General features: G+C 41.1%; 2 protein-coding genes across 4 annotated transcripts in view; both read left to right on the top strand.

Moving 5' to 3' along the window:
• The first annotated feature begins 83 nt into the window (after positions 1–83).
• LOC143212084 (L-lactate dehydrogenase) lies at positions 84–7,883 on the top strand. 3 transcript variants are annotated; one of them, XR_013009605.1, is made up of 9 exons: positions 84–723; positions 1,061–1,187; positions 1,438–1,555; positions 1,997–2,170; positions 2,269–2,442; positions 3,044–3,161; positions 3,432–3,555; positions 6,682–6,815; positions 7,767–7,883. XR_013009605.1 is itself a non-coding variant. In XM_076430409.1 (8 exons), the coding sequence occupies exons 1-8, from the start codon at positions 488–490 to the stop codon at positions 6,697–6,699; spliced, it is 1,089 nt and encodes a 362-aa protein (XP_076286524.1). In that variant the 5' UTR covers positions 84–487; the 3' UTR covers positions 6,700–7,698. The 3 variants fall into 3 exon arrangements, 2 of the variants coding, with proteins under 2 accessions (XP_076286524.1, XP_076286523.1); XM_076430409.1 differs by lacking the exon at positions 7,767–7,883 and having other exon boundaries at positions 6,682–7,698; XM_076430408.1 differs by lacking the exons at positions 6,682–6,815; positions 7,767–7,883 and adding an exon at positions 5,241–6,674.
• Positions 7,884–8,213: 330 nt separating this feature from the next.
• Best2 (bestrophin family protein) overlaps positions 8,214–27,260 on the top strand; it is a 68,439-nt gene continuing 49,392 nt past the window's right edge. The window contains exon 1 of the mRNA XM_076430390.1: positions 8,214–8,356. Within this exon, the coding sequence (XP_076286505.1) occupies positions 8,286–8,356 (71 nt within the window). The 5' untranslated portion in view covers positions 8,214–8,285. The remainder of the gene's footprint in view (positions 8,357–27,260) is intronic.

Here is a 27,260-nt window from a genome sequence, read left to right as displayed (position 1 = left end):
CACCGAACATGCTCTCATCACTATCGTTCTTATAATTAATAAGAGTATTTTAATAAATTAATGTTACGAATGTGCTGCGTCTACCGTTCAATCTCTAATGTCTATTGTAACTAATTAACACTCGTGCTAATGCAACTGGGTGCTGTTTCCTCTAACAATTTAAAATTGTCACAATGATTTTAGTATTTCCAAGGGTGCATAAATCTGCAGCCCACTAAATATCATAATTTTGCAAATTAATATCGCATCCAGCCAAATGGACAACTATATCCAGTTAAAAAAACTTCAATTTAGGAAATAAGAATTTCGAATGCGATTGAATTGTACATCCCGTTCTCCTGTAACCATGGATTGTTTAACAATTGGCAAATCGTGTCTGATGGCGGTACACTAAATGGGTTATGATCGCCATCGTCTTCCCATCTGTCAAACGATCGGTCAAATCGACGTGCGATGTAACTTGTAAAATCATCGTGTGACAAGAGCAATGATTTTATTCTCGCGGGTGTTGTCGACTACGATTTTGTCAAAATGTGTTCTCGCGTGTACTGTGGCGTGCAAAATTTCGGGGAGGAACGTTTGCAAGAAGCTTCCTCGACGATCCTTGCCACCCACGATATTGTCCGAGGTGTTCGCTGGCGTCAAGACAAAGACAATTGCGTCCGCTGATTTCGGTCAAGATGCTACCGCTGGATCCGATTTACAAAGAGCGGCCACTTTCGAGTAAGCGAACCTCTGATTAGGGTTGTTCCTTGTAATCATTATGGTGGTCGTCGTTAGACGAAATTTCTCTTAATTGCATAAACCCGGTTTTGTTATTAATAGACTTTGGATCTTTATGCACAATAAAAATCCTTTGGGTTGATTGCAGATGGCTGAGGCCAGAAAGGCATTTCATTCTTACTGTCATCGTTTAAACAAAATAATCATTAATGTATAAAATCTGCATTCTTGTCAGCAACCACTGTTTGCTAAACCTAGTATTAATTAATTAAAATGGTGCGACGAGAGACTGTTATAGAAAAGCTGACTCAGCACGATCCTGAATTTATTTATTTAGGCCACTATGCTTGAAGGAAGAGCTTCTCTGCAAAGTGCAAGATCCAGTCAGGGACTGTTGTCACAAAATCACAATTGTCGGCGCCGGAATGGTCGGCGTAGCTATTGCGAACGCGGTTCTATTTCAAGTAAGTCTTCGGGATTCGTTCATTCGAGTAACAATTTACTTCGAGCTCGAGTGAAAGCCAGTGTGTCGTTGAAACAGAAAAATAAACGACACGACCATCTTTATTGTGGGATATAAATACTCGAGGAGCACGCTAAAAATCCGGCAAAATGGCGCGGGTTGCACGAGCGCATTCTTGAGAATGAAAACGAGCTGTCGCCCGTCGCCGCTCGGCAATCGCAAATATTTGATAATTTTTCTGTGTCTCGCAGAGGATCTCTCCGCACATCGCGATGGTGGATGCTTTCCCAAAGAAGTTGGAGGGAGAGGGAATGGACTATAACCATGGCTCGGTTTACCTTGGGGACCCGCGGATCGAGTATGATACAGGTAATGCAGTTATCTTCCGAAAATGCATCTCTTTCGTCTGTCAGACCTTTTTTGTTTTCCATTTTGTCCGTATGCTCGATATTTATGACTAGCAGAAGAAGAATTTAAAAATATTATCGTATCATTTTCAACCTATTAAACATATTAACCCCTTACCGTACCATTTTCTTTACAGTTACAGTGGTTAACATTTATATTTTTTACATGGCTACATTTATTTTAATGCTCAAGTATTAGATACAAACGAATTAAATTTTATTTCATCGAAAGTGAAACGCGTAACATTCTTATTAGACTTTGTTCACATCTTCATGACGAGTTTTACTCGTTAAAATGCTCCAGTTTGTTGCAAGTTAGATAGACAATCTTGATTTTGCATGAAGATGATCTAGTCATCAGGCTGTGTGTGTAAAGGATAATTTTGAAGGATGACCTTTTCAGATTTCTGCATCACGAGCAACTCGAAGGTGGTCATTATAGCCGCGGGGGTGCGTCAAGTGAAGGGCGAGACTCGTTTGGATTTGGTTCAACGTAACTCCGAGATTCTAAAGAACATCATTCCTACTTTAGTCAGCTACAGTCCCGAAGCTGTTTTCCTGCTGGTCGCGAACCCAGGTTTGCCAGATACGGAATAGAGACTAGAAAGGATTATTACATCGAAATCGCTGGAACAATCTTCGGCCGTTCGTAGAAAAGAGGACTTTTACTTTCAGTTGACATTTTGACGTGGGTAACGTGGAAAGTGAGCGGGCTACCGGTCAATCGAGTTATCGGAAGTGGAACTCATCTCGATTCTGCGAGGTTTCGCTATATGATCGCGGATCGTATCGGAATTGCACCGACCTCGGTCCACGCGACCATCATTGGCGAGCATGGAGATAGTCAGGGTTAGTGAAACAATCGTTAACCCTTATTTCACCAACTGAATCTGCTCCTCGATGTTAAATTGACACGATGATAAATAGACTGCGGATTTTATGACAAAAATGGTTACGCACAATTTAAAGCAGTGAACATAGTAAATTATAAGATTTAAGTACACCAGTGTATTAGTTTCACCTTAATAAAGATAACTAAAAGAAGAATGAAAGTTTTATTTGGCTGATATGTCTTGCAACGAATGCAAACATTTCTTATTTTGCATAAAGATCCGCAGTCTAATGATAAGAGTTCGATGAAATAATAAGGTACACAGTTATTTGTCGATGCTTTTTTATTCTGTTATTTCAAAGCTTTTTTGATTCAGGATTTTTATAATCTTTGATCAAATTGAAATTGTTAACTGGTTTATGGCCATGTCTGAACGGGTGAGGGTTAAACAGAAATTCAAACAATTTAAATGATTTAGGATTTTTGTAATCTTTGATTTAATTGAAATGGCCAAGTCTGAGCCGAGCCGATCCGATTTTCCGATTTTGTTTCGCCGGGGTTCTCGCCGGAGGAGAAAGCCGAAGCGTTACGTGTCTAAACGATATAAACATTTCCTAGTTCCACTCTGGTCCGGAGTGAACGTCGCGGGCGTTCAGTTTCGCGATATCCTGCCAAATATCGGGCTCGAGACTGACGACGAGAGGTGGTTCGACGTGCACAAGCAAGTCATCAAGCTGTGAGATCCTTGCTAACAATTCCCTTAACCTTTAAACGAGCCCTTCTCGATCCATTCTTTCAAAAATATTACCTGGTCGACAAAAATAAAGTTTCACTTTTTAAAATAGTGTTGAAAATGGATAGGATCTAGATGGATTTCAATGTGCTCATGATTCTGAAAGTGGTCTAAACTGAATTAATTAATTAAGGAATGTATGACAGACCACTTTCATAATTATGCGCAAAAACGTTTATCGAACCTAATTAATCATTTCCTGTTACTGTTCAGGGGTCCAACAGTGAGGTGTCTGAAGGGTTACTCGAACACAGCAGTGGGCCTGTCGGTCGCAGACATCGTGCAGTCCATACTAACCAATTCGCAGAGGGTTATACCTATCTCGACCTTGGTTCAGGTATGAAATCATTGATACTCTTTTATGTCCGTGATGCGATGATTCCGGGAAACCGGCGTAGCAAAAGAATTTCTCCGCAGGAAAATTGTTAACGCTGGAAAAAAAAGGAATAAACTACGATCCCTAATGACCGTAAGTGAATAAATCCTAACGACCATCCTAATGAAAACCAGTCATCCTCTTTAAGTAGTCGTCATCCTCTAAAACGGTATCCACCATGAACTTCTTGACACCTTGATTGAAACATTTTCTAGTCAATTATATATCGCGGTACCGCGCACGTCAAGGTTGTAATGTCCTTAATGTAAAAAATCGTAGGGAAGACAAATTGGTGTCGTAAATGTAATTTACGATGCACTAACGCCTCCGTTCGAATAGAAATGATTTTTATCTTTTCTTTATTACCATTTTCATGGTTTTCAGCGAAGTTGTTCCAAAGTGGAGAAGCTTCGCGAATAGATTCGATTAGAAAGGTATGATCAAAAAGTAGCCTAAAGCAATGTTGAATTCCGCGATGGTGTATTCCACTGTTTTATGGAGACTGCTGCGAGCTATAAATGCAATTTACGACCGTATTCGCGAACCGCAATGAACACTGTGACACCGTAAGCAACAACAAACATTGTTGCTAAGGTATTCACAGTTGAGCCAATCGTTTTCCAGATCAACTACGCAAAATACCAAATGGAGAAAATTGGAAAATCATTTTTAGGAAAAAGAAATTCTTCGAAAAATGGCGGTGACGACATACAGTAAGAAGCATAACTGATTCCACACACTTTAAGGATGTTCTGGAGGTATATAAAAACGCAACAACATTTTTGAAAATTTGAGAAGATATAATAATTTCTTACTAAAATAATGTAATTACCAAAGTTAGGGTTCGATTTACAGAACCGTTTAAGAATTATAGCAACTTAAAGTTTGCACATTTTAATACGTCTTCTTATGGAGAATTCATAAAATTCCACTTCAAACCTTATTCAAACCTTGAAGAAACGCAACTAGAAACTCCAGTTTTTTTTATATATAGAAAAATTATGTAATTAATTATGTTCAAAATTTATTAGGATACACTAAACAGTTACAGAGCAAAAAATTATAAACTGTTACAAAGCGTCAAATTTATCATCTCACTAGCATGGAACGCGACAACAATGTAAAAAAAGTATACAAAAGTATGCAAAATATACTCGTGAATGGCTTTCATTGCCAATATATTGATGGATTCCTAATTTCTTGTACTTTTGTCTCCCATTGTACCTCCAGAATTTAAAATGTGTGGAATCAGTTATGCTCCTTACTGTAATTGTGACCTTGGTTAAACTGTACCGTGAGTAACAAAAAATGTTTGCGTTTTTCCTATGTAATCCTGCAGATCTTGTCGAGAAAAATACCAATATCCAAGTTTCAGTCCTAGGGAATCAGTGGTTTAAAAGTTATGAATGTTTATGGTTGAGCTCTCTGTCCCCCGCTACCTAACTTACAATTAGACCATGCCATCGCCTTTTCGCATTCTCTCGCCCATATCTACCGGATTACATAGGAAAATGGCAAAAATTTCTGGTTACCCAAGTTGCAGTGCAGCCGCGATCTTTTATAATAATTGTTGGGTCTCGTAAAGAAATCGCGTGTCACTGAAAGTGTTAAGGAGGATCGATAGGAGCTGCAAATTGCGATTGCAGGGCCACCACGAAGTTTGCCAGGAGGTTTTCTTATCTCTGCCGTGCAGTCTCGGGGAGAACGGCGTCACGAATATAATCCGAATGCGAATCACAGAAGTCGAGAAGAAGCTGTTCCAGGCCTCGGCCACCGCGGTGTACAACGTGCAAAAAGATGTGAAAGTCTCATAATAGTGATCGCAAAAATCGGTATTGATCCAGCACCCCGAACCTTGTACCGTTCGTGCGTTCCTTGTGTCGTCCTTGTAAAAGATCTCTTTAAATATATCGTGATGAGGTACACTTAAACGTCTCATTGTTTCATTGGATTCTCTTTCTTGTTCATCGCGGATATCCTCGCTCGTGTCTCGATGATCGCAGTGTCATCATCATCATTGGGGGAAACATTGCAACAACTTCCTCGCGTTAACGATACCGAGTCGTTTCAAAGACCCGTTTCGATGCACGAGGCGAACACGTGTGATGACGAAGCCTGCGCGACTGGTACACCTTCTATTTCTTTTCACCTGACGTGAATCATCTGGGCGCCGGCTTCAGAGAGCCGATGATGACGTCAATGACCCATCTCGCGATCTACAGATCACCGAAATTTCCTGTTACGCACTACTTACGGCAACAGAGAAGCCCTTGACACTCCTTTCTCTTTTTCTTCTTCTAATTTGAATGTAGAGCGGGTCCAAAGACTATTTGAAATCTTGTATCAGAGATTGTTTAATTAATTCGATCGCTGGAATTTTTCTGGTTAATTCGAAGTACAAACTCCAAGGCTCAGAGCTGTTTTGAAATATCATTTTACGTATCATTTAGAAATTCTTTCTTCCTCGAAGTCTTTCTTCGGAAACGTACGAATTGACTTATAAAACACTACTCAGAAAAATGGTAAAACGCAAGTCTCTTACAAACGTGGATATTAAAATTCGTTTCCTAACAACGAAATTAAACGTATTATTTCATAGCTGAAGTAACGACTTTCATTACTTGCCAATGGGCAATTAAACTGGAAACACTGTGTCGCAACTTAGGCGAACTTTCATCATTAGACTGCGGATCTTTATGAATTCTGAGTATAACATTTGTCAGAATTTAATACGATTTTTATTTATTCCTGCGGAGGCTCTAGTACCACTGAAAATAAGACTTTGTTTGATTTCACTGTCTTGAAATTCGTCTACAGGAATTGGAAATTGCATAAACATCCGCAGTCTATTCATCATTTACTAATTAAACAATACTTCACATTCATATTGAAATGAATACAGTATTTTGAAATGCTTCGAATAGTTTCACCGTTTGGCATTTGATCTAACCATTGTTATCACAGATGCATAAATCAGCAGTCCAAGCGATCAGCAATTTTACAAGAAATTCCGTGGTACCGGTTTCGAGGGAGCCCCTCCCCCCCCACCCGATTGTGTTTTTCCAAGTATAATTTAATTGATTGTAGGCGTCACGGCTGGATTAGAAAATGGCGAAGCAGCGGGTGCGTTTCCCTCGACGGCTGTGCAGAAAGATGGCGAAAGGTGACCGGTGGATGGTACCAGAAGGTCGGAATTCCGCCGCAGGCTAGGCCACGGCAAGGTGAGAGCACAGTGTTGCTGTTGGTCGCAAGATGTCGCATTGAAATCGTCCGAAAAGGCGACAGCCGCGCAGTTACGGCATTCGAACGGCGACAGTGCCGTAAGAACGGCACCGTTCTTCCGAGAACGGTCCTCCGGAACTGTCCAGTTTCTTGGAACTGCCATTAATAATCCCCAGAACCGTTCCAAAGATCTCTCGTTTAATCAGAATCAATTCCAAACACAAATTCGCAGCTTTCGAAAATCGAGACTTTCGACTCACGGAATGGTACATGTTGAAATACCTCCAAAATCACTACAATATTTTTGGGGATTCAAACTAACATATCTTTAACATATTTTTACACAATTCTGATTGTGGTGACAATTCTTCCTAAAATAACAAACGTTTAAGGGTCAGTGATCTCTAAGTCGCTGAAATTGTCACGCGAATCCTTTGTCATTCCACGCGAGCAGCGTATTAGAAGATTCTAGGAACATTGACACGCTTCTGGGTACCAGAGTGGAGTGTTGGAGTAGCAAACAGTCTGCAAGGTTCCCGATTATTGACACTGGTGACACCGAAAATAGCTGGAGAACTTCAGAATCAGACTTCGATATTAATTACGCGCGATTTGATATATTGATTTTCGGGCACGTGTCATAGTGAAGTGTATCTTCGATTATTCTGCACGAAGAGGTGCCATAAATTGACCCTGCGTTATAACCAATAACTAGTAGACAGCGGATCTTTATGCAAAATAAACATTTTCTACGCGAATCGCAACAATCTGGAGTGAAATAGGAATTTGTTTTCTTCCGTAATATATTTAATTGATTGAAAATACTACAAAAGTATTTCGGAATTCGTCGAATGTTTTCAATGTTTTAAATTCCACCCACTCATGTTTGCCATAAATGCATTAAGTCCGCTGTCTAATCATTCCTTCACACCCACCGCTTGACCCAAAAGTTCGTTCCATGAAAAATGGTAACTATTCCGTCTTGGAGGATCCAGAAAAAAAGACGAATCTCCGGGTGAAATGGCAAACGAGTTAAGGAAAGGAGTGGGGTGCCAGCACAGGTAAGCTCGTACCTGAGTGGGGCAGGTGGAGGGGACAGAGCCGGGCCCGTTCCCTGATGTATGGTCTGTCAGTGGAGCTCAGTCAGTAGACAGTCGGTCGGTCCGGTCAGCTGGTCCCGTCTGCAGGGTGTAGTTGTAAGCGAGAGAGCTGGGCTGATGGTAAGCCAACGTTATATCGGGAGGATATCCAGCTGATTAGAAACCGGGCAAACTCGGAGCGAACTCGTATCGAATCGGCAAGGAGAAACGGAGATCGGCTGCGGCCCGCGCGCCGCGTGTGCGCGAGTGCGCGTACAGAATCCTCCGCCGGAAACAACTATACCTTTGGGTTACCAACGATCATAGTTCCGCAGAGGACCACGGCAGATAGGACGATAGGACGTCGCGGCACTCCTGGTCAGCCGGGAAATGACTATATCGTACGCGAGCGAAGTGCCAAACGGCTCCAGCTTCGGCTGCTTCTGGAGGATTCTGATCAAGTAAGTCCATGCACCGTCATTCTTTCGCGCGGCCGTCCTCGCGACAAAATAAAATCCCGTATCGTTGATCTTGCGTCTCGAAATCGGTTTTCTGAACAGTGAATCGTTTCTCTGAAAAGTGAATCGTTTTTCTGAAGCTTTTACATGTTGGCTACCAGTACCTATTTCGTTTCTTTAAATGTACAAACTCTGCCGCAGAGAATACGTACATACGTGTGCACAATCATTTTCAACAATTTTTTCATCGTCCTATATGACAGTCTATTTTTCGTTGGCTATCCTCATCGTTAAAATATTTTGTTGAATGTACCTACTTTAGGATGTTTTCGAACATAGCGAAGGAAACTCGTGGACTCCTCGAGTGGAATGTTTTACGGTTTTAGATAACAATGTGTGTAAAATTAGATTGACTAGTTGCGAGTAAACTACAACACTGTGGACGTTGAAGTAGAAATTACAAATTTTCTAAATGCTATACTGATCCGTACAAAATTAGTTTGATTCTTGTCACTACGATCGAGTTATCTTCAAGTTGTTATATTCTTCGTTTGTTCATCTTCATCTTCATCTTCATCTTCGTTCCGTGGACCTTGTGCTCTCACTTTCGCGGATTAACCCCTTTCCCACCAACTTTCGCTGTGCACTAACAATACCTGTAGCCACTCGCCAAAATTTCGCATTTCTCAACTGCTCCGATCAACTATTATACGTATTCAAATTTGATTTCTCCGATACCTTGTTCGTAGTCCGAATGTTTACAGCTGCATCGTAAAATAAATAAGTCCGGTTTTATTGCATATTCGTTTTCGTCGAAAAGTGGACTTTTCATTAGTTAAAAGCAGTTCTGTTATTAAGCTCGCTCGTTAATCACACTCATAAACATTCGCAATGAGTCAGAACTGGATTCCTAGAATTGGAACAATTTCGTGCTCGTAATGTGCACATTAAAAAACACGCTCTCACAATTAAATATATCGTATTGTAAAAATGGAAAAATATCGTAATCAGCAAATTCACGAGAAAAGGGAATTAACTTTACGTTCAAAGAATTCCTGAATGAACCGAAAGAAACAAAGAAAAAATTTTAAAATATCGTAATTAGCAAATTCACGAGGAAAGGGAATTAACTTTACGTTCAAAGAATTCCTGAATTTAACACCTCTAAATGAACCGAAAGAAACCAAGGAAAGATTTAAAAATATCGTAACCAGAAAATTTACGAGGGAAGGGAATTAACTTTACGTTCAAAGAACTTCTGAATTTAACACCACTAAATGAACCGAAAGAGACCGACGTTCAACGATTGTTAAAAATTCCAACGGGTCACGTAACTCGGGATAATGGCGTTAAACAATCCCGTTAGCCAAAAGGGCTAATTTCACAAGCGACCGGTGCACGCAAAATTCCAGTTCCGCAACGGAGACTTGCAAAATTCCCCGTGAGTCGGATTTTGAGCAGAGCCATACAGAAATCCCGGTGTATGTTCGCTCGAACTTTCGACACGCGTCCGACCCAGCCGCGCGTTCCATGATACTGGAGCACGCTTCTAGACGGTTTGCATAGTCCGCGCGCCATGTAACACGACGATATTGCGATATTGCGACCGGTGGATCGAGTTGTGCAACGCTCAACTTTCGACTGAATGTGTTCTCGATTTAGAGACCGGCTGCGTTCGCGTGCGCACACAACACGGACGCCGAGAGTCCTTGGGCAAGGATTCTGCGAACATGCGCGGAAACTTCAGAAAACCATTCTCGTTTTTTTTATCGACCATTCCGACAAATATCCCATGATTTTTATTAATTTTTAGTCAACTGTGGATGTTGAGACACTTAGAAAATAGAAATGATTAAAAATTTGCAAATTGTTCCATTTTACAGGATACTTATTCAAATTTATATGCAGACGATTTTTTGTTAAGGATCTATATTATGATATATTTTCTAAATTTTAATTATTAATCTTGTTTCCTAATTTTTCAAATTTAAGCGAGGTAATTGTTTTCCAATTTGGCTTCCAGAGCTGTTCATAATCATCCCACAATTTCTCAATCTCTCTTTTCCAACATCTATTCAAGTATACATTTAATTTTATAATAGCTACGTCTAATCAAAATGAAACGATAAAACCAAGCTGGAAGCTGGTACACTTTAATTACCATTTTGTTGAAGAAGTGTCCGGTGATTTATGGACGGGAGTGTACAGAGAATTTAAAAATACATAGTACCATTTCCGACGCATTAAAATGATTACGAGTTCTTTAACACATAGCGATCGGAACACAGAAATCGTCCGGACCAGGGAGAAAGAAAACAAGCAGGTGTATTATTTGCCAGCATCACGGTTAATTTCATGCATCACGGTTCGTGCCATCCGCTTTTTATTTGCGTTTCGCACGAACGCGACGATACCGTTCGTCGCTCGCTATTTAATCAAGTGATTCTGACCCGTTCCCGGAACGCTTCAGCCCGATCTTTTCACGCCGACAACACTGCCAAACCTGTCCTTAGCTGCACGAATGATCTGCGACACGGTACATTTACATAACAATAATAATTGTATAACGTTCCGTTTAGCGCGCTCCGCTCCGCCGATGTCACGAGGAAAGTCAGACGAATTGGCGGATTTTCCAATCGCGAATCACTAACTTGTTCTCTGCGGTCGGCAAAAAATATTGATCGGTTTCCTCGAAACGGTGACAAGATATAAAACTTCGACGGACTTTGACTCGTCGAAAGAAAAAAAAATGAATTAATCGTGGCTCGAAGCAGCTTAGAAAGTGCTCGCGAGAGAAACAAACCGTTTTTACGATCGCGGATTCAGCGATTATCCCACGGAAAATTTAAAGCAGCATAGAAAGTCCACGAAGAAGACATTCATCTTCGGAGATGCGATTAGACGGGAGCAACAAATCAGTTTTATAAGATTTCGAGCAGCCTTAGAAAGTTCATGTGTAAACTGCTCGGTCATTATACTCGTCGCTTCCGAAGTTGGCGTTACACGATCATGCGAACAAACGTGTACGTGGACACGGTGATACAATAGTGGAGTTGCGAGAAATACGCGTCTCGAATCGGTTTCGAACGGATTCTGTTGTTCGGGGAGTGACGACGACGACGTAACAGTGTTCAGAACTGGAACGAAAATCGCGTCGCACGTCGTTCCAGCTGAAATCGATGTATCGACGACCTTATTTCCTTTAAGCGACCGAGCAAGCGTTGACCGAGCGCCATTTCTGTGCTAGCGGGTTTTACGTGCTCCGCTACTGTGATTCGCGTAACCGTTCGCCCAGAGCAGGACGAAATCGACACGATTTTCTAAACGATCTTCGGGAAACGTTGATCCCTTGCTCTATTGAGTCGGAATCATGATGGAAATTCAAACGGGGTCTGAACAATTTTCTCTGGACCGAAATAAAATTCTATTTCGTTGTTGACGATGCTTTCCAATGCATTTCAACTTCCACGTTGCAAAGTTCTAATCACTGAAACCGTAAAATAAATCGGAAGGCATAGGGTTAATTCAAATTCATCTGAATCTTCTGCATCAATTGTAGAGGATACCGACGGTTCTTCCTCAACAGACTGAGAACACAATGGAGACTAACTAATTCTTAGAAACTATTTAAATAATGAAAACGTGCCTATTAATTTGTCTCCAGAACTTCTATCACACAATTATCTGAAACGGATGACATTCAAAATAGTTGTTCAGACTGCGGAACTTCGAAAATTGACATTTGAAAATGGACACTGTGCGGCGTTAGCACGTCGGGGAACGACCGTCGAAGCGCGCGCAAAGGAAAATCGCATGAACGCGGCCGAAATACCAAAGGAGGGACGGTTCTGGGCGCCGCCGCTCGTGAAAACGCATAATCGCCGGCGCATGATGGTTGCGCACGATCCGCGGCGTCCTTGCCGGGGCTCGTTTGTTGACATTTCCACGACCTTTAGCAGAGTCGATGGATCCACCTAAGTCTGCGATCCTCGTTTTCTCCTCTCGATCGGTTCTCTGGCATAATTGCTTTCACGTAGAGTCTAGGTCTGACCATAGCTCCCTTCTCATCCCTTGCAAGGTCGTGTAAGCCCGTGAAAACCGCTTCGCCACCGAACGCTGGCGATATCCGCTCGCGAGAAGATCGCTTAGACCGTCAATCAGAGATCGCCTTAATGAGTGGTCAGCCTCGTAACAGATCTACCGCACGCTAGAATCCGCTCGGGCCGATTATTACTATCCTAGCCGGGAGAGACGGGATTTTCTATTCCTGGAGAGCAGATACGTATTTATAGATCGCTCTGTGGACTCTCTCGCGTATTTATAGACGAGAGTCGGGCTCCTCCTCTTGTTGCTCTCGTTGGCCATCGACACCGTGTCGGGGGGCGGATAGGAAAGCCGCTCCGGAAGCTGCGCCACGAGAAAAAGGACTTTCCTGCACCGGCGCGGTAGAGCAAAACGCCAATCGGATCTCGTACAACACGAGATATCACGAGCAAAACGAACAGACACGATAGCTCTACACACGAACCAGAGAACTGGTACACACATCCACGCGATCTTCTCTCTTTCGACGTCCCCTTTCTTTCTCTTTTTATCTCGCTTTTTCCTTTACGCGACCACGGTGGGCGGACGATCCCACGAACACGTGTACTACACGCACCGAGGAATAAAAGGAAAATGGCGCAACCTTGAGCCGAGACGCTGAGGTTTCATTCTGCGGACGATGGGCATCGCGTGTGCCCAGAATGATCCACATAACATCATTTTTCTAACGTCTCTCCACCGCGAATACTGGGAAGTGTTTTACACGATGTCACTCTTGGTGGACAATTTTTAGATCTTTTATTCCCTTTAAGTCCCGCTTTGTATAATACTTTTTTTTACGCGGAATTTCATTATTTATTTTCGGACGTTCCATTTGGAAAACTGAAGCTAATCCTTTTATCTCGATGAAAAAGCAGTGATAAAAAACCATGCAACTTTTGTTCGAAACATTTTTTCGTACTATAATTAACTTACGAGTTAGTTGAGATCGTCACGTTACGAGACTCACCCTGTAAATGGTCTAAGGAAATTGCTCAGAAAAAAGGTTTTCAACCCCTTGCCGTATCAGTTGCAGTGATTAAAACGTGTATATCTCCAAATATATCGTAGAAGGAAAAGAAATTACTTTTTAAGGCTTAAGTATTAATTGCAAATTAATCAAATTTGATTTGTCAGACTTTGTTAAAATCTTCGTGACGAGTCTGGCTCGTTTCATGTCGAATCTGGCACTTTTGTTATTTGGAGAGTCAGACTCCGATAACAGCATTGACAATTATGAATGGCAACATACTCGGCTGCAATAACCGGCAACATACTTAAGCGGAACGATCGCCGGCGATCACGTGCGCTAAATAGGACCAGCGCGTGAACGGAAGAGCACCGGCGCGGCAGCGAATCGCACGCGTGAAAGCAAGAACGGTTTTCACGGCGCGGCGCGGCGCGCGGAAGCCTGTGTGCAAGATTAGGATGATGCACGGCCATAAGCTCGCGAAAAAGTGAAATGCACGAATCGCGTGGCGTTGCCTCGCGGAATTCCACGGTTCGCCACCTCGCCAATCTTCGGACGTGTTTCGATAAAGAATCACGCAGTGGGTCATCGAGACGTTAAACAATTCTTTAAATACTGGCAAATCCCCGGGGAAGCTTTCGAAAGCGATGATTCGCGCGTGATAATTAGGTTGAATCTTGTTGGGTTTTCGTTACTTAGTCGTTATGCGTGTCTCTTCGAATTTGCATGTTAATTGGTTCGATCAATATCGGGGATTCATGGGTTTAAACCTGGCGAGTCACCGTTCTGTCAATACTAAGCTCATGTCAATCATTTATCAATAATAAAAAGCTCATTATTTTCGAAGTCGTTTTTAACTTCAAAGTCTTTAATATATTTTTATATTATATGTATGAGGTCTGCGAAGCACAATGTTAATGAACGCAATTTTTAACATGTACTTTATAAGTCCAATCAATTTTTAACACGTGTTCATTTATAAGCCCAATCAATTTTTAACACGTATTAATTTATAAGTCCAATCAATTTTTAACATGTGTTCATTTATAAGTCCAATCAACTACAATTCTTTCAAAATTTCTTGTTCGAGCCCAGTGCATCAAACCACCACTGTATCCAGTGCATCGAACCACTGTTTCCAGTGCATCGAACCACAGTTTCCAGTTTGTTTCTAATTGTTCAGGGTTCGGTATGGGAAGGAGAATTGTTCTGACTAGTCAGGATCTTGTTCGAGGCTCGACGAGGCTAGTTTCTGTCTCAGTACCGTCGATTGAACGCTGTCACGGCGTACCCCGTTTATTGTACAAGCGTACATGCGCGCGTAGCGAGTGTAGTTGCATCGGCACTGCCACGAATGACAATGAGCGTTCGCCGAGCTGCACACTCCGAGCGTATGACACACATTTCGTTCACCTCTCTTGTCTTCCGCGGACTGCACCGGGTACTAAGCGCGGTGTCTCACCAACACCGTCAAGCAGAGTGCAGTTGCACGTCGATGCAATTGTGTGAGCGCAGACGCGAAGCGACACCGGTGTGTCGCTATCGAATCGCCTAGAAACCTCAGGTGACCCAGTGTCTCATGACGCGAGGGCAGTCTTCCACTGCACTGTCGATTCCCTACCAAAATCCTATAAAAGTCAATCGATCTTTGAGAATTTATTACTAGAGAACTGGATCAGCTAGAGTTAAAAATCTTTTTGCATTGTGTTCAGCTATGATTCAGTAGTGCAGACGAATTTTTGTTTCATGCTGTGTTTCATGGTATTTGTGTAGGCATGGTGTTTAGTGTAGGTGTATTGACTGCTTCCTAATAGATCGCTCCAAAATAGCACATTTTTAAACATTTATTGTAGCAGAACTGGATCAGCTAGAGTTAAAAATCTTTTTGCATTGTGTTCAGCTATAATTCAGTAGTGTAGACGAATTTTTGTTTCATGCTCTGTTTCGTGGTGTTTAGTGTAAGCGATATTGACTGTCTCCTATTAAATCACTCCAAAATCGTTCGACTTCGAGAATATATTGCAGGAAAACGAAACGATTAGGAACTAAAAAAGTTTTTGGAATATATTGGTATTATTCTCTCTCTCTGTCTCTCTGACGTCCCAAAGAGCAGCCAGAAAAATTACCTCTGCATTGACATTGTGCCGTGAAAACGTAGGGAAACATCTCCTAAGAAATAGCCTCCGGCTGTATACCTGAAACAGTGTCGACGGCACTGCCTACTCAAATATTTTCCTTCAAGGTAAACATTCCACGAAAGTTTCCCTATTGATCGTCTCACGCCTTACTCTTCCCATAATCAATCACCTCATGCAATATGTACTAGCAACAAATTAATTACACAACGTGGAATAAAAATACTAATTAACAGCATACTACAGTGCAAAACATGCGGGGAGAATCGACAAGTTTTATCTGTCGAAGGACTGCTTAATTGCTCTGACACGCCATTGTCTCGCAGCTGTTTCTTTGCGTTGTTTAATGAACGTGTGCGAAACTACCTTTCAATACATGCAAAATTGTATTATATATTTAAAACGAAGAAATATCGATATTCTTCGTTTCGGAGAACCGATTATTTCTTGCGAGGATTCTCGAAAAAATTCTTTTCAAGTATTACGTAACGGTCTTCGAGGAATATCTGAATCAATAGCGACTTATACTATGGTATAAGGCATAAGGAGGCCTTCGTGGAATATGGAATTTAAGAAGCAGATTCAGAAGCAATTCACTTCTTCTGCGAAACACAATTTTTCTCTCGTTCTACTTTTTTCTCTAAACCCTCGCGGCCTCGTGGAATTGTGTGACTAAATCAAAGAAAACAAAAACCGATTGCAACCTTGTACCCTTTCAACAAATGAGAAAAAGGCATCGAAGATAAGAAAACATATTTACGTTACAGCCGAATACATTTCACCTACTCGTGTCTATCATAAATACATAAAATCCGCAATCCAACGACAAGCAATACTACTAAACAATCTCCGCCGAACGCCCATTTCGCCCATTTCTCCATCGAGGTTGCAGATATCCGCGAGTATCTCAAGAAGAAAAAAAAACTAGAAGTCCCTGAGCAAGTCTAAAATACTGTGGATCCGGCCGATAGGTGAAAGAGCGTATCGTTTCCCATGATTCGGTTGCATCCGCTTGCAGCTCGGATGCAGCTCTCAATGCCGTGCGCCATTGCACCGGAGAGAAACAGTGAGGGACAGCGGGGCCCGGTGTCACGCTATGTCGTGTCTGCTCGGGGAATGGCTCCACATTTTAATTAGTAAACGAGCGAGAACCCGAGAGTGCGTGCCCGTCACACGTCTGCCAGTAAAACGATGATTTCGCCATTGAATCCACGCGGGAGCCGGCAGGCACGTCCCTGTATGGTGTCATTTAACCCATGTAACTCCTCTTCGATCAAGGACCAATGGAAACTTTCTGACACCGAGGTGGCGGAAGAGAAAACGAGTTCTTCCCTCCGCAAGGTCTCCCTCTCTGAGAAACTATCGTTTTCCTCACCCCGAAACCAGCATTTTTTCGATTAACCCCTTCCATTAAAATAGGACATTTCTAGAAATTTATTGTAGGAGAACTGGATGATCTAGAGCTAAAAATCTTTTTGCATTGTGCTCAGGTATGATTCAGTAGTGCGAACGAATTTTTGTTTCATGCTGTGGTGCATGGTGTTTATTTGTAGACATGGTGTTTTAGTGAAGGTGCATTGACTGCCTTCTATTAGATGGCCCCAACATAGGACATTTTTAGAAATTTATTGTAGGAGAACTGTATGATCTAGAGCTAAATTTCGTTTTGCATTGTGCTCAGGTATGATTCAGTAGTGTAGACGAATTTTTGTTTCATGCTATGTTTCATGGTATTTGTGTAGGCATGGTGTTTAGTGTAGGCGTATTGACTGCCTCCTATTAGATGGCCCCAAAATAGGACATTTTTAGAAATTTGTTGTAGGAGAACTGGATGTCGCAGGGATAAAAATCTTTTTGCATTGTGTTCAGGTATGATTCAGTAGTTTAAATAATTTTTTGTTTCATGCTGCGTGTCGTAGTTTTTATTGTAGATATAGAGAGAGGTGGGAAAATAAAAATTGTTTGGTTCTAGAGAGGTCGTTGACCTGTTAACTATATGATCTTTTAATCTTAAACACCTAGAAAGACGTAACAGAAGACAAATAAAATTAGCATAACACTTGTTGTGTCGCAATCTCTGTAAATACAGTTTGCACTAACGTGTATTGTGCGAGACAAGTTGGTCGAGTTGAGAAGAAACAATGAGAATGACGACCAAGATCTGTCGAGGTCATTCAAGGTCATGCACACAGAATGCGAAAATGCTTCGAAAAATTACAGATAGAAGAACATAGATTTAAAAATTTGTTTCCTAGTGCGTAAAGTGACTTCATGTTCTCCGTGAGTTAGTGCAGTTTCCTGTTTGAGTTTTGTGAATGTATTGTGTAAATGAAAGCAGGAATGTCTATTATTCTCCGTTGTATGACGACTATATTTTACTCTGAACGTTAAACACGTACAACACTGACGATTGTGTCCACATCAAGACAGCTGTGTATATTCTAGGATAATTCATCAATCATATATTTTCCACGGCACTTAAATTGATCTAAAGAATCACTATAAATGATACCCTTTGTGTACAGTCAAGTTTATATCGTCGAGGATCATTCACCTACGACCTGGCGAAGTATAGTTACCATGTGATTTGCGTTTCACGTGTACTCAATCAAGTGACACTTATCGTAAGATTCGCCTTAATCGTACTGTTGTAATACACCTAATCACGCGATTGCCTCGTTATGGGAATTATTGTTCGAAAGAAAAACCATTATATATAAGTCTATTATGTCATGCCAGCGACGTTGAATCTGGTATGTCAAACTCTGTTCATTAAACATTATATAAAGTCTACGTCGCACTACCGATTCCATCGACGGCTTTCATTCATAATTCATTCATTCCATTTTTATGCAGTTAGATAGGCCTTAAAAAACTGTGTAACTTTTGTTTGAATCATTTTCCAAAATTTCGCACCTGTCAAAAGTTACAGCGATACAAACTGAAGATAATCGTACGGACGCCACGCCCCGAATAGTCACGCCCTTGTCACGTGATCCGTAACTTCAAGTTGCTACAACTTTCGATGCGTATGAAGTTTTGAGAAACTTTTCAGACAAAAGTTACTCAGTTTTGCAAGGGCTACATGAATAGATAAAAATGTACACTCCAGCTTATAAGTCTTAGGACACCTCTGGTTTTTAGTAAAATTCTGGTATTTCGATTATGAACATTTAACTGTATTAACTACACAATATAAATATAATGATAATTATCCAAAACACACGTCGAAAATATGTAAAAACTATTTGGATCAACTTCAATGTAATAATTCATTAAAAATTATGAAATGGCCACTCCAATCACCAGACTTGAATTCCATAGAAAAATTAAGGGATGAACTGGATAGACAATGGAATCTGGATGAAATGGAATATTTTGGAACGAGAATGGAATAATATAACAACAGAAAGTATGAAAAAATTGATCACGCGAATGCCAAGAACAGTGAAAACTGTTGAAATCTTCGAGGAAAAGAAAATATAAACATTTTTTTACTTCTTGTTAAGATTTTTGATATATGAGTGCAGCATCCTTTCCTTGACATGTAAACCTTTAAGTAAGGAAAAATTTGTTCGTATCCTTCAACGATTATTCCATTTTTACAGAGATGAATACAAATATGATCACTGTCCTAAGACTTATGAGCGGGAGTGTATACAAAAACGCGCAAATAACTGTTAGGTTCCTAGATCCTAAACAGTCTATAGAGAAGACGTACACGGAAGCGTACAGGTGGAGCCCGACGGTAGAATCTGGCGATTTTTGACGAGGTGCCAATTTCGCCTGGCCGGAAGCGTGTACATCAGGGAAACGGCTTCTGGGTTCCTGGGGCCGAAGAGAGGACGAGCGAGGAGCATCACTCCGTGAAGCGTGACCGGCGTTAGTTATGCAACGTTTTGTTGCCTCGCGCGTCCTTGTTGCCCGCATTGGTATTATCTTGCTTAGAGCGAGGAATCAATTACAATTTGTTGCCTTGATGATGATATCTTGTCGAAAGGTGAAGGAGACCCTTGGCTGGAAGCGGCGAGCGCGCGTACAACAGCCCGCGATCAATATGCTGGGAGGGTTTTCGGAAAGAGCCGAGCCAATTTTCATTTGATCCACACAGATGCGAAACGAGGTCGCAGGAAAAGTCGCGAAACCGAGGAGAAACTTGACCTCTCTTTCTCTCGCTCTTGTCCTTTCTTCCGTCGCGCGGTTGAAAATAAACGAAGCGGTTCCCAAGCCCTCAAGGTGCACACTGATTATTGTTAAATCAAATTGGAATTCGTTTATTAGCGTTTCTCTCTCGTCGACGAATGTCATTTTCAACATTGGACTTTCTAGGCAATAAATATCGCCGACACGCTCGTCGCAGATTGGCATGACAGGCTAACGTTGCAGCAAATGTTTTACAGCTTTTTTATATCCGCGTTCAGCTGGTCGGAACACGCATCCACTGCAACCGCAGCCTAAGGCGCCGTTCGGGAACTATAACACGTGCGAAACGAGTTTTACAAAGTAGCTGCGAGCAATGATATAACCCGCGACAGTGAATCGTAAAACGCGAATGTTCCGACCGCTTTTTTTCCAGCGCCGCGTTCCATTGGCCCCAAAAAAGCTTCCTCGTACGGTGGTTATGGCATCGGTCTCCAACTCGAGCACCGAGACCGTATGAAGGGAATCGAAGTTTCAATTTTTTAGTTTATTTGTTTCATTTTAAGTTCGCTTGTGCCGACTTGCGATTTTTAAGTGAATTAGCAAAGGTTAATGAGTAATCGTTTTTTAAGTTTCTTGAATGATTGGAAAATTTTGACCAATTTTTACTTTTATATGAAAAATGATTACCCTAGTACAGCTAGTGTCGCACGGCGTTGTGGTATTTTGTAAAACAAACATCATTGGCTGGCTGGTCGACCAATCAGTCAGTCAAGCGACGAATTCGCGTGCCGAACGATGAATATCGACGAACCTGACAATCGACCTGGCAATCGACCTTGTTCGTATCTGTTTGACTGCCGCGTGGAATAAACAGGAAGATACTTGGAAATTTGCAATTAAATTGCCTCTGTTCTTCAATATGCATATCAGGCGTCCCAAAAAGGTCTTAAAAACACGCGAAAACGAAGCTCACAGAACAATAGAATTGTATTTCTACTGAACAGCATAAATTCTTAAACTTTTTTTAAATTCCGAACCTAGTGAAAGATTAATGTCACAACCAATCGACGTGTTAAAAGAAACAAATGTAGCTGCAACTATAACGACAAGAAAAGTTAATTAAGAAAATGATTCTCGTTCCACAGCGAAGGCACCGAGCCAAAGAGGATTCCTCGCGCCGCGTTCTCGCAGTTGTATAATTAATGAAATTTGTTTTATCTCGTCACGTTACGCTTCTGGAGATCGTAAATCATCTTGGATCGTTCGCCACGGCCACCGATAGAATGAATAATTCTTCGTGTCGTGTATATCACGGGACATCGGTTCTTTTTTCTGATCGATTAACGACGTGAAATGCGGTGCAAGTCTTTGGATCTTTGGCACCGATCCCCCGGCTAAAGGCGATACACGCAATAACTATAGCCGCGGGTTGGCTATCGCGCATAATCGAAGCACTTCTCGCACCTCGCCGACGAGATACAAGGTCGGTCGTAACTGTGTCACTGTCAATCAAGCTCATCGGTATGTATAACGCTCATCTAAACACATATGCCAGACGGCTTGATTATTTTCATGGTCCTAGGCAGGGCCACCTGACGGAATTTACCTGACGCCCTAGGGAATTTTCTGGTGACTACCTGTCGGCCATTCGTGGCGTTCGTGTTGAATTTTAAGTTTCAGTTGTCACAATTTTTACAATATCTCTAACCATTGCTACTGATTTTTAGAAAATTTCTAACTATCACTCCTGATTTTTAGAATATTTCTAACTATTACTACTGAGAGAGATTTTTAGAAAATTTCTGTTTATAGAAAATTTCTCACTGTTTGTAACAATTTTTAGAATATCTGTAACAATTTCTACTGATTTTGAGAACATTTCTAACTAGTACTACAGATTTTTAGAAAATTTCTAATTATTACTACTGATTATTAGAAAATAACTATTACTCCTGATTTTTAGAATATTTCTAACAATTACTACTGATTTTTAAAAAATTTCTGTTTCTAGAAAATTTCTCACTGTTTTTAACCATTTTTAGAATATCTCTAACCACTTCTACTGATTTTTAGAAAATTTCTCTTATTTCTACTATTTTTTGGAGAACCCTACAATATATCTAATCATTCTTAGAAAATTTCTAGAGCCACCTCTCTTACTTGTAGCACACGCAGCCAATTTTAATTCTGCATAAAGGTGCGCAGTCTAGTAACTACTATTTTCCGGAACAAGATATCGTAACAGATCGGTAAGATCTCGATCTAAAACCGACTTTAAGGAACAAAAGATACTCGAGCAAAGTATCGTTTAAAAACGACTCCACCTACACACCACGAACTATCGCGGTTTTGCGTCAGTGCCAGCCTCTCGAACACCTGTTCCGAGTTTGCTTTCGTAACAATGCTTATCGAGATTCGTTCTCGTTACGAGCCCGCCCGATCCTCGTAGGCGGATGAGTTCTCTTCCTGGTTCGAGGACGCCATATTGAGTCTCGCGAAAGCATGATCACAGTCTCCGTTTCATCCTGGACAAATTACTCTTCTCATTAATTAACACAGTCTTCGACAAACTAAATACTATTTCACACATTGCTATTTTATGAAGAAATAAATTTCTCTTTTTCTTCGACTATTTCGAAGCAGTATTCCAACTTCTGTCCGCGATACGACTTACAAAATCGGCTCGAAATTTTTGCAATATTTTTCGACCGAGACCGTCGGTCCCATGATTCACAAGGTGTAATAAATCGTCTTGCTTGATCGCTTCTCGCAGGATCCGCAGAAAAGCTCGTTTCGTCGGCACTGTTGCATAATTATTTCTTTCGACGGTTAATCCACGGAACAAAGAACACGTTCGCTCGCGGTAACGTCGCGATCGACGACGAGTCAAGGTCCCGCGACGAGCTGGATCCGATCGAAACGCATTTACGACAGTTCCTTGCCCGATTCCGTGGACATCTGACATTGAAGGATTGCCACCGGTTGAATGATTGTGCACCAGACTGATACGACCACTGCTAAAAACTGATCTTCTCCGCCAAATCGCTTAACCGATTCTGCGAAACGCGTCATTCGCAGGAAGCTGCTCGCGGAAACTGAGCCTGGTTGCATCCACGGATTGTTTCGCCACACTTGGAACAAATTTGAAACAATCATTAAATTTTTACTCATTATTATTAGACAGCAAAACAGAATGTTCATGCATCATTTGCATGGAAATGAAGCTAAATAAAGACTTATTTCTTGTGTAAATAATTTCAATCGATTGGAAACATTTTTAAAATGTTTTTACGAATATTTTGTAAACTGTTTTAAGTTTCACCTACCGATTTTAGTCATAAATGCATATTGCCTTTTCTTTTATAATTTTAAGAATTTTAAGAAAGTAGAGTCAAATCAAGTCCGATTTTTAGTGGGAACAACCTGTGTACAACAATAACTTAATTTTCAAGTTGAAATTAATTCTAGAAGAATTTTTGTAAAGTGAATGAAAATTGTACTAAATTTTATTGAACATTATATTCTAGCATTTCTTGAAGACTTTTTTTAAATGAATTATTAAGAATATTGTGGAATGGATTTTCAAGCGATTGTTCGTAGAAACACCCGGTATAAATCCACGTATAGTCACCGAAGGAGGCGGAATGCGATAACTAGTCGTCCTCCTCGCGAGTCCGCTTCTTTTTTCGATTTGTTTCGAGCTCGAAGACAATGCCAAAGGAGGTGGACATCGAGTAAGTAGCGATTTGATAAACAGTCCTGATGCTGCGCGCAGGTAACACCTCCTCCGTGCTCGCCGCTTCCACTGATTTATGGATCATTGAAATCGGGGATCGATTCTGTAATTTATGGAGTATCCGTTTTAATGGATACTTGCGGCCGAGCATGATTTACGAAGGAAACGCGCGCGCGCTTCGTGTTCGGAGCGCCAGGTGATTCGAAATTCACCTTGCTGTAAGATCTTGGAGCTTCGGATGAGATATCTGTGTCCTCCAACATTGTACTCTGTGGAAAGGAAACTGTCAGTATTAACAAAAATTATCGGCGATTATTCCATAACTTTTTTAAAGTGCAGGCTCTATGGCGCAGGATTTTTGAATACCTCAACAGCAACCGTGAACTCACTATCAGTTGCGTAATCTAATTGTTTATCATTGCCTTCAAGAAGATTTTTAAGGTTCCCTTTGGTACAGAACAGTTATTGAAAATTATCTTTATGCAAAACGACACTTTCTACCTGAATTGCAATAAACTGGAGTGAAGTAGAAATTTATTTTCTTTCTTAACGTGTTTGTCAGGTCGAAAATAATATAACATTATTTTTAAATCCTTCGAATATTTTTACTGCTTTAAATTACGCCTACACATTTTCGCCATAAATGCATAAAATATCAGAATTCGGAGATGTGTTCCCCAAAATATAATCTTTCTGATTGAAAGCGTCAGTGTTAAGTGGAAAGTGAATAAATGTTTCGCGGAGAGAGTTCCAGAGTCTCAGAATTCGATGTTATTTGCAAATTATATCCTCAGGATTGAATAAAAAGATTTTCCAGCGCGGCGTTTGAAAACCAGAAAGCGTTTAGAAGTGTGGAAGTGTGCACGCGTCGCATCAAGATAAGCTAGACACAGTGGAACAGATACTATTTATCCTGATCCAAAGTGAATCAAGTCCGATCGAGTGTATTACAGTTCGAGATGAAATTTCATAGTGCGGTCGAGGAAAATCGTAGATGCATGTGGAATACTCCTCAGAAGCTGATATCTTAATGGCTGAACGCGTTCAAACGGCCGTTCGATTGAACTCGTCCGATACGAGTTTCGAGTAAAATGTATTTAACAGCCTCGGAGAATGCCCGAAGGCTCGATGACCGTGGCCATGAGGAACGTTATAGGAAACGAATGTGTCTCGATGACTTGACACATTGCTGGCCCATCGACACACGCCATCTATTCAAATAGCCAATTTAAATTCGGAGAAATTTAAACATTCCGGGACTGGAATGTACTAAAAATTGCGGTCGAACGCACTATCTAAACAATCTACACCGTGGTGTGGAGGGTCACTGACCGATTTATGGCAGTTTGATTCCCTCAACGTAAAAATATTACACCGGAAGTGAAATGAAAATCACGACGAGGATGTTGCACCGAGTCGGATCCGACCGTCCCATCCGTTGCTATCTTGTCGGCCGCTGCTTTACGACCGTAGTACGGTGAATTATTTATGAAAGGTCGCAGAAACTAGTTTCGGTTTCTTTCCTGGAATTAGTCAGAGCCATTGCCGGGTTTTTCGTGTGACATAATCGATCCTAGACTCGACGCCCCCTCAACCGGGAACTGAGAAATTCGGCGCAGCTGACATTTGAGAACAATGGATCGAGTGAAAGGGGCTTGCGACCGAAAGCTCCTTTCGAGAATCACACCCGTTATATCGAGACTGCTCGAGAGCATTTTCCCTTTAATGGAAAAATTAATTAGGGGTAACCTTGGTCTAAACCTTTACAGTATATATAAGTACGTAATATAACTACAACCCCTAGCAAAAAGTACTCGACCATATTTAAAGATCGTTGATTGGCGCTGCCGATATTGGAAGAGAGAAAGAGCCAGGAAATATGTACTCCGAGTCAAGTTCAATAACGAAGTGTCATTTCATGGGTTTCGATTACTACTTAAACGCAATAAAAGTTTCAATGATTATGCTTGAAAAGTATTCATTGGATACAAGTAGTTATCGAACCTCGGAATGAGTACTTACAGGTTTCGAAAAGATACTTATAAGTACTTCAATGTTGAAAGTAATCGAAACTTTCACAAGTAGTATTCGAATCTTGGAAATCAGAACTGCATAGTAGGTTTTCATATATTTCAATATTTCATTTACAAAATACTTGGTTTTATCCTATTTCTTTTTTTATCCATGACATTTCCTGCTTTTGAAAAAACTCTTTCCGAAGGTACAGAAGTGGCCATTATACAAAGATAGTCACGTGCAATTTTTGATAAAATAGGGTACTTGATTGAATTTTCACGCTAAAATAATAACGGGTCTTTAGATAGGTATCGTATTATTTGTAACTGCTATTTCATTGTCATAGGATGAACAAATTGATAATTCGCTATTGTGCCAATTTTCGGACATCTGCGTCTGTGAACTATTACATGTTGTAGATAAATTATCATTATTAATATAATTAGTGACTAATCAGTCAAGGCATCCCGTGCTTGCGGGATAGATTCATCTTTAGAAAAAGCTAATGTTTTCAATCGTGGATCCAATAATGCAGTTAACATATACAAATGATTGTTCTCGACATCACCTAGATAATGTTTGATATAATATATCAGAGAGAGTTTTTGTCGCAAAGTACATTCCAAACTACAATCATCGGTAGAAGCATGTAAAATTATGAGACCCCGTTTTCTCTCTCATCTCCACGGCGTGTGTACCACAAAAAAAGTAAACAGCTTGCCACGGAGCGTGCAAGAATACGGAAATTCGTAACGATATTCATAAAAATTTCGAAAGTTTCGAAACTGTTCGACCAAGATTCGAGTATGCTTGCAAGTATTATTTACGTTTACCACAGTACTTGTAGAGGGTTCGAAACTGTCTGGCAAAGGTTCGAGTATACTTGGGAGTACTATTTTTTTTCGAAGTATTTATAGAGAGTTCGAATTCCATCAATCAAGGTTCGAACCTGTTTGCGAGGTAGTGTTGTATAAAGCTCGAGTCTTCGAAGCTCCAGAGCTCAGTCTTAAAGACTTCTTCTAAATCTTCTTCTATAGAAACTTAGTCTTTAAGACTGAGCTCTGAAGCTTCGAAGACTCGAGCTTTATACAACACTATTGCAAGGTACTTGATCCCATCCCTACCTGTTGAGTTAAGATTTTTCGAGATTGTTTACTAAATAATGGGAAGCAAAATTTAGAAAAATTTCTGTTGGATAATTTGTAAAAGTCATTTCACATGCGTTTTCGGAGCACCCTCCAGAGTTTCTTGAATTTCGCAGTGTGAAACTGATCGGTTCTCCACCTAGCATGATTCAAACGATGAAAACAGAGTAGCTCGGTGAACGTGCAGACGTCAGGGCGTCGTCTACGTCGATCGTCGTCGAGCAAGAGCGATAAAAGGCCTTGGCGAGCCTTGACCGGTGGACCGTTACTTTACGCCGTCCATCGTGGATCAAGCTCCTTGTTTCCCCTCTTACCAACAGGCCGGGCTCGATACAGCCGTGCTCCTTTTATTGTTTTCCTTTCCTCGTAAATCTAGCGAACGGTTTGCGCAACGGCTCGCCCCTAAGCTCTAACCGCGTTAAACGGCCATTAGTCGGGACAAACCGTATCGCAGGACCTTTTCTATCATTTTTCATACGAATCTTTTTTGCACGCGCATCCTTGAGATCCGCCGCAACCACGAGAGAAAGTAATCGCGTTCGGAATTCACCTTAGTCATCCGCGGAATTGTTTATTGCGCAGGGAGGAATCAATGGAACGTGCACTCGATCAACTTCCTATTGTCTCTCGTCAACTCCGAGATGAAGATGTCCCGAGGTTTAATCGGCGACTGCATTTT

Source organism: Lasioglossum baleicum, chromosome 9, assembly GCF_051020765.1.
Source record: "Lasioglossum baleicum chromosome 9, iyLasBale1, whole genome shotgun sequence".
NCBI classification, from domain to species: Eukaryota; Metazoa; Arthropoda; class Insecta; order Hymenoptera; family Halictidae; genus Lasioglossum; species Lasioglossum baleicum.
Note: the sequence above shows the minus strand (reverse complement) of the source record. Positions and strands in the feature narration are given on the sequence as shown.